Here is a 6,828-nt window from a genome sequence, read left to right on the forward strand (position 1 = left end):
ACGGGGGCCTGCCGCCTCGTCTCGTCCACGAGACCGACCGATCCAGTCACGGCAAGCATCGTCCACTAGTTCACTTGCCGATGGAGAACTGAGCGAAGATGTTGAAGACGACGACGACTAGCTAGCTGGACCAGGACGCCATTCCAAGCCCGGATTGGAATTGCAAGTGGACTTCACATCACTGTGGACGACGCCGACGCGTGATTTCTGGTTGCTGCGGTGGCTCTGCTCGTCGTCGACCTCCAAATAAACACCAGCCATGCAAAATTCGTCGCATCCAATCAGATCTTCTTCCCAAATCCATTACTAGCACGGTAGCATAGCAAGTACTATAAACTAATGCTATAGCAAGAAACGAGAGGCCAGCAGCGAGCTCTCGAGAGCCGGCGAGCACTGGGATGGGACGTCTATATATGAGAGGTGGATCTCAAGACTGTGCCCTGCCTGCTCAGCAGTCAGCGGCTCGATTGGAGCTTGCACTACACAGCTCTGGCTCTGATCCTTGCGTGCAGTGCAACCCTGCATAGCTAGCTAGCATGGCAGCTTCCTCCATGGACAGGATTACCGGCCAGTGGTATATATGCTGATCGCTGAAGCCTCTGTTCGTGCTTCATTTCGGTTCAGGGTGCACGCATGCTGATGACGATCCTCCTGTGTTTGTTGTTGCCTTCTGCAGGGTGTCGTCCCAGGAGGTCGCTGCCGACCTCACCGTCAGAATCGCCGACTCCGTCTTCCCTCTCCACAAGGTACGGTGGCGGCGGTGTTCACTCTGCTATCTTCTGTTCAAAGATCAAATCTTTTTTTTCATCAATCAATCAAACACAAAAGAATCAAACGATTGATCGTCAACACACACTGACACACGGCAAGACGATTGATCATTCACAGCGGTGCTGATTGATTCCCTCTCTCATCATTCATCAACGAGCAGGCGGTGATGGTGCCCAAGTGCGGCTACATCCGCCGGGCCGTGGCGGCGGCGAGCCAGCCGCAGGGCACCGGGGCCGGCGCCGTCGAGCTGGACCTGTCCGCGCTGCCGGGCGGCGCCGATGCCTTCGAGAAGGCGGCGCGGTACTGCTACGACGGCAGCCTGGAAATCACGGAGCACGACGCGGCGGCGGTCCGCTGCGCCGCGGCGTTCCTCGACGCCCCCGATCTGGCCCGCCGCGCCGATGACTTCCTCGCGCAGACCGCGCTCCGGTCGCTGCCCGGCGCCGCCGCCGTGCTGCGGTCCTGCGAGATGCTACTCCCGGCCGCCGAGGAGCTCGGCGTCGCGCGCCGCGCCGCGGTCGCCGTCGCGCTCGGGGTCTGCAACGAGGCGCTGTTCCCGACGGCGCGGCCGGGGGCGGGGGTGACCGGGTGGTGGGCGGCCGAGCTCTTGGCGCTGTCGCCGGCGTCGTTCCGGGGGGTCGTCACGGCGCTGCGGTGCCTCCGCGCGGGACCGGAGGTGGTCGCCGCCGCGGCCGTCACGTACGCGGAGCGCGTCCTGGCCGGGATCCTCGCGCCCGCGGCGGCGCCCGGGCCCGGCCGCCGGGACCGCGACGCCGTCGTCCGGGCGGACGCGGGCCAGCGCGCGCTGCTCGAGGCCGTCGTGGACGCGCTGCCTCCCGCCGCGGACGCGCAGCTCCCGGCCGCGTTCCTCTGCCGCCTCCTCCACGCCGCGGTCACCGCCGAGGCGTCCGCCAAGACGTGCCGCCACATGGAGCTCCGCGTGGCGGCCGTGCTGGACCAGGCCACCGCGGGGGACCTGCTGGGCGTCGCGCTCGACGGCGCCGGGGAGCGCGTCAGGAACGCCGACACCGTGCGCCGCGTCGTCGCCGCGTTCGTCGAGCGGCAGCAGCGGCAGCCGCCGCAGACGCAGGAGGTCCGGCGGCCGTCCCTGGCCGAAGGCGAGCTGCTGAGCGCGACCGGCGCGCTGGAGAAGGTGGCGAAGACGGTGGACGAGGTGGCGGCGGAGATGGCGACGGATGAGTCGCTGCCCATCTCCAAGTTCGTGGGCGTGGCGGGCGCGGTGCCCCAGGACGCGCGGCCGTCGCACGACTGCCTGTACCGCGCCGTGGACATCTACCTCAAGACGCACCCGGGGCTGGACGAGATCGAGCGGGAGAAGGTGTGCAGCGTCATGGACCCGCTCAGGCTGTCGTACCAGGCGCGCCTGCACGCGTCGCAGAACAAGCGGCTGCCGCTGCAGGCCGTGCTCAGCGCGCTCTACTACGACCAGCTCAAGCTCCGCAGCGCCGACGGCGGCGGCGCGGAGGAAGGAGGGTGGGAGACGCAGTCGGCCGCCGGGAAGGCCCGCGCGCAGGCGCGGGCTGACGCGTCGCTGGCAAGGGAGAACGAGGCGCTAAGGTCGGAGCTGGCAAGCATGCGGGCGTACGTGTCGGGGATGCGGCAGCACAGCAAAGGGAGCGGGTCGAGGTCGTCGTCGTCGTCGCGGGTCCCGGCGGCGGCCGCGGGGAAGAAGGCGAGCTTCCTGGGGTCGGTGTCCCGGACGCTGAGCCGGCTGAACCCGTTCAAGGGCGGGTGGGCCAAGGACACGGCCAGCATCGCCGACGGACGTGACAGGAGCGCCATGCATGTGGTCAAGCCAAAGAGGAGAAGGTTCTCCATTGGCTAAATTCTATTTGTGATATATATATATATATATATATATATATATATATATGATCGTGTGTTTGATTTATATTATAATATTATGTAACTAGAACAAGGGTGTGGGTGCTTGTAGTTTCAATGTTACCTTTGTTTTTTTTATTCCTTCTTATAATCTTATTATAGTGGTCAAGAGTGCTTACAATTGTATCTATACACTAATATATGCCCGTGCGTCGCACGGGGGCCATATGTTTATCCACGCGCATCTACGATGACAAATTTGATTATTTTCAGAAAATAATAAAAAACTAATACACAAATTTATATTGGCGATCATAAACTATTTCTAAATTTTATATATATATATGGAACCATTTATCTTTCCGTCTACTCTCTGCATCCTTGCCCTCTTTTTCATGTTGTAGTGTCTATCCGTGAGGTTTTTTTTTCTCGTCGTTTGCGTTCGCGTACGCCCTCGCGGCCATGAAGCTTCACAAGGGCACTCCGTTGTCATGGACGATCTCTGTCATCGTTGCCACACCGGTCCTCCTGTCCTGCTTGCCCTCGTCATCGTCTCGCTCTACGACATCAACTTCGTTGATGGTTACGAGTACATACACTTCACCTCCTCTTCATCCTCTACGCCGTGCGCCGTCGTCAACGACGTCTCCGTCTACCACCTCCTTGTCTTCGAAGGCGTCTTAGGTCAACTCCACCTCATCTTCGCCGTATTCGGCCACCGCCACGGAGGCATGTGGGCCAATATGTGCCGGATGACGAGGCGTCTAGTAACGTGCCCGTTCATCGACTACCTCCTCCAGAACATCATGAAAACGCCGTGGATTTTTTAAGTGCAGGCGACGTGGTGCCTTGGGCATGACTAGTGCCCGGACATCCAGACGCCCGCACAGCCCGCCTTCCACACATGCACCCTGCCCCTGCTACACCCCGCTCCTTCCTGACCCCTTCCTCTCCTTCCACGTGGGTGGGACGTGGGAGCCGGCCCCCAGCTCGCTGCGCGCCCTGTCCGCTGGTCCACAGCTCTACCACGCCCCCATCCCCCGACGCCCGGGTCATGCGCCCATCACTCGCCATGCCCCGTGAAACACTTGCAACATGAAATACTTGAATGCAACATACGTCGAATGAAACATTTGAAACATACTGTTGCAACGTAAGTGTGAAACATAAGCAACATAAACAAAACAAACTCTTGCAACATGTGTGTGAAACATATGCAACATCCATATAAAACACTTGCTGCAACATACGTCTAAACAGATGAAAACTTTTTTCAAAACACTTGCAACATAGCACTAAAAACACTTGCAAAAATATGCAACATGTGCAACATCCCGGTCTATTTTTGCAACATCCGTATATAACAATTACAACATACCTATGAAACTAAAACATTTAAAATATATATTTGCAACATAGGGGAAAGGAAGGCCGCGGCCGATCGATTTTGGTCGTTAGGGTGGGATCCGACGGCGAGCGGTGGCGTGCGAGCACCACCAGCACCAGCCACGCTCGTGGGTGCCCTTGGCTTGGCCAGGAAAGACCTGAGGCACCACGGCACGTACGCCCGAGCGGCCATGGTAGGGTCAGCAACGCAGGTGAGCGGCATACGGAGCGAGGGCGCGTGGCGCGACCAGCGATGGGGAAGGCACGACACGACAGCCCAACAAGCGCGCGGTGGGGGATTTTTTTTTAATTTTAACACTTTTTTGAAACTAATTTAAAATCTAACACGGTCGTTTTTAAAAAAGCTAACACTTTTGGCCGCGCCTATTGCCTTGGCGCGGCCAAATGCCTGTGCCGCGCCATGCATGGTGGCGCGGCAGCGGGCTGACGTGGCAGCGATCGAAATCGCTGACCGGTGATGTGGCAGGGCTCTGTCGCGCCACCGATCTTGGCGCGGCAGTGCTGCGCCCTGATTCGTGGCGCGGTAGAGCCGAATAAAACCCCCGCCGTGTCCCGCATCTGCCAGTGGCCCAGCAGCCGCCATTGCCCGAGCAGCGTAGCAAGGCCGCCGCGCCCGCGTCCGGCCGCGCTAGCCCGCCGCCGAGCACAGCACGGCCGCCGTGCCCACACGCCGGCGCGCCGCCCCCTCACGGCGGCTACTCGCCGAGGCCTGCGCCCGCGCCTCCCGACCCGGTCTAGCGCGCTGCAGCGAGGTACTCCCCTAATATAGTTAGTATAGTTAATAAAGTTAGTAAAATTATTAAAGTATAGTTAGTATAGTTAGTTAGTTTAGTTAGTATAGGTAATATAGTAAGTCAGTATAGGTAGTAAAGTTAGGTAGTTTAGTTAGTACAGTTATTGAGTCTAGTTATACATTGGATTTAGTCTAATTAGTTGTTGTAGTTAGCCTTGTATAGATGTTAATATTAGATTAGTTAGTATACTTATAGTTAGAATATGTATTAATATTACTATGGATATTACGTACGACGATTTCGACGACTTGATGAAGTTTCTTGAAATGCTTTTGCAGATGGATTGTTGTGTTAGAGTTTTGTATGGAGGAAGTGTTAGGAGAGAAGATGGTATGTTTAAGGATATGGAAGAAGAATTGGAATGGTTTGATGAACCTTCTAGCTTCAACGACCTTTGTGTCTGTTTGAATGCAAAGTTTGGTGGTGATTTCACACTGAAGGGGAGGTTTGATACTGGGAAGATTAGGGCACACTATGTCCTCATGCCCTTACGCGACCCTACTCACTGGTCCCGCTACACTAGGGTTCTCCAAGGTTCTAATGTGCCCATGGCTGAGGTGGTGGTGGAGAATAGGTACAGGATACAGGGTGTTTAGGACAGCCCGTCCATTGATGGTTTTGGAGGCAATGATCAAGAATTAGGGGTCGAAGGGGAAGCAACTCAGGATAACATGGATTTGGACTGTCAGTTGACGCAAGAGCAGTTTCATTCAGCTACAGTAGGTTGTATAAGCAATGACTTCGATGTGAATGATTTTGAATGGGAAGAGGAGGAGCAGGAGGAGGATAGGATCGGTGATGTAGTTAGCAGTGATTCAGACGATTCTGATGATGACCAAGGAGGTACAGATGCTATGCCAACACTAGCTGATGCCATGCCAGTACCGGTTCATACTATGCCATTACCAGTACCAACTGAGGTTTTACATGGTGTCTAGGCTCAGGGTAGACTAGTCATAGATTTGGCTGTAGATGATACCCCCTATGATTCATGGGCCAGAATTAGCGAAGCACAGCAGTATGTTCCACCACCACCTTACACAGCGACTGAGCTTGAGCAACTAAGGTCCAAGAACATACCTTTCAGGGGTGTTCCGAACTATAGGGATGTCAGCATGATGAATATGGCAGTTTGTGACACCGGTCTCTAGATGTGTAGGAATTCATTGTAGAACCATGAGAAAGAAACCCTTAGGAAGGGGATGATATTCAACACAATGTTAGAGATGAAACTCTTTCTTCAGGACTATGTTGTATACCATCTATCGATAAAAGATGCTCGGCAGTTCACCAAGGGGTATCCCACAATGGTGGATTTGTCGTAGAGGTGAGCGAGATTAGGAGCAAGATGGTAATACAAGCACCAAGACACAAGATTTAGATAGGTTCGGCCGTTAGTATGACGTAATACCTACATCCTGTGTTCTGATGTATTGCATTGAGATGTATGGATCGTTGTGTAGATGTATGTATCTTGTCCGCTAGGGAACCCCTGTCTCTCCTTATATATTCTAGAGGGGTAGGGTTATAAGGAAAGTAGCCTATTTGGTGCTATACAATATCTTGTGGTGCATGCCGAGCAGCGCTGTGCACGCCTTGATCTTGTGGGCTGGGCCACCTCTGATGGTATGACCCATGTCTTGTATTGTGGATACTGGGGGCCATACCCCCACAACTAGTCCCCGAGCCTAACAGTAGGTGACGTAGTCACGTGGTGCCAGGGTCAGAAAGTAGAAGACCAGCCGAGCAGGCAGCCAGTCCCTAGGCATAGCCACGAGATGAGAAAAAGCACATTCACCGCAAGGTGAAGTGTGCCCACTTAGCCCTGAGCTTGCTGGAAGATGAAGAATGAATCTTGTAGTAGGGTCAAAGGAAAAGAAGTCTGAAAGCTTGCCGACGTCGTCTGACATGCGTGTATCAAGACCCTAGACATGCTGCCCAAGATCAGCACCCTAATCCGAACAGCATGGAGCAGCTTGATAGCACACCGATGAGACGTAGTAATATCCGA

General features: G+C 55.3%; 1 protein-coding gene across 2 annotated transcripts; it reads left to right on the forward strand.

The window, feature by feature from the left end:
* Positions 1–305: 305 nt before the first annotated feature.
* On the forward strand, positions 306–2,919 carry LOC136486151 (root phototropism protein 2-like). 2 transcript variants are annotated; one of them, XM_066482958.1, is made up of 3 exons: positions 306–574; positions 677–746; positions 889–2,919. In XM_066482958.1, exon 3 carries the CDS (start codon positions 938–940, stop codon positions 2,615–2,617), a length of 1,680 nt encoding a protein of 559 aa, XP_066339055.1. In that variant the 5' UTR covers positions 306–574; positions 677–746; positions 889–937; the 3' UTR covers positions 2,618–2,919. The 2 variants fall into 2 exon arrangements, with proteins under 2 accessions (XP_066339055.1, XP_066339054.1); XM_066482957.1 differs by having other exon boundaries at positions 308–574; positions 932–2,919.
* Positions 2,920–6,828: the final 3,909 nt, after the last annotated feature.

This window comes from Miscanthus floridulus, chromosome 10, assembly GCF_019320115.1.
Source record: "Miscanthus floridulus cultivar M001 chromosome 10, ASM1932011v1, whole genome shotgun sequence".
Classification (NCBI taxonomy): domain Eukaryota; kingdom Viridiplantae; phylum Streptophyta; class Magnoliopsida; order Poales; family Poaceae; genus Miscanthus; species Miscanthus floridulus.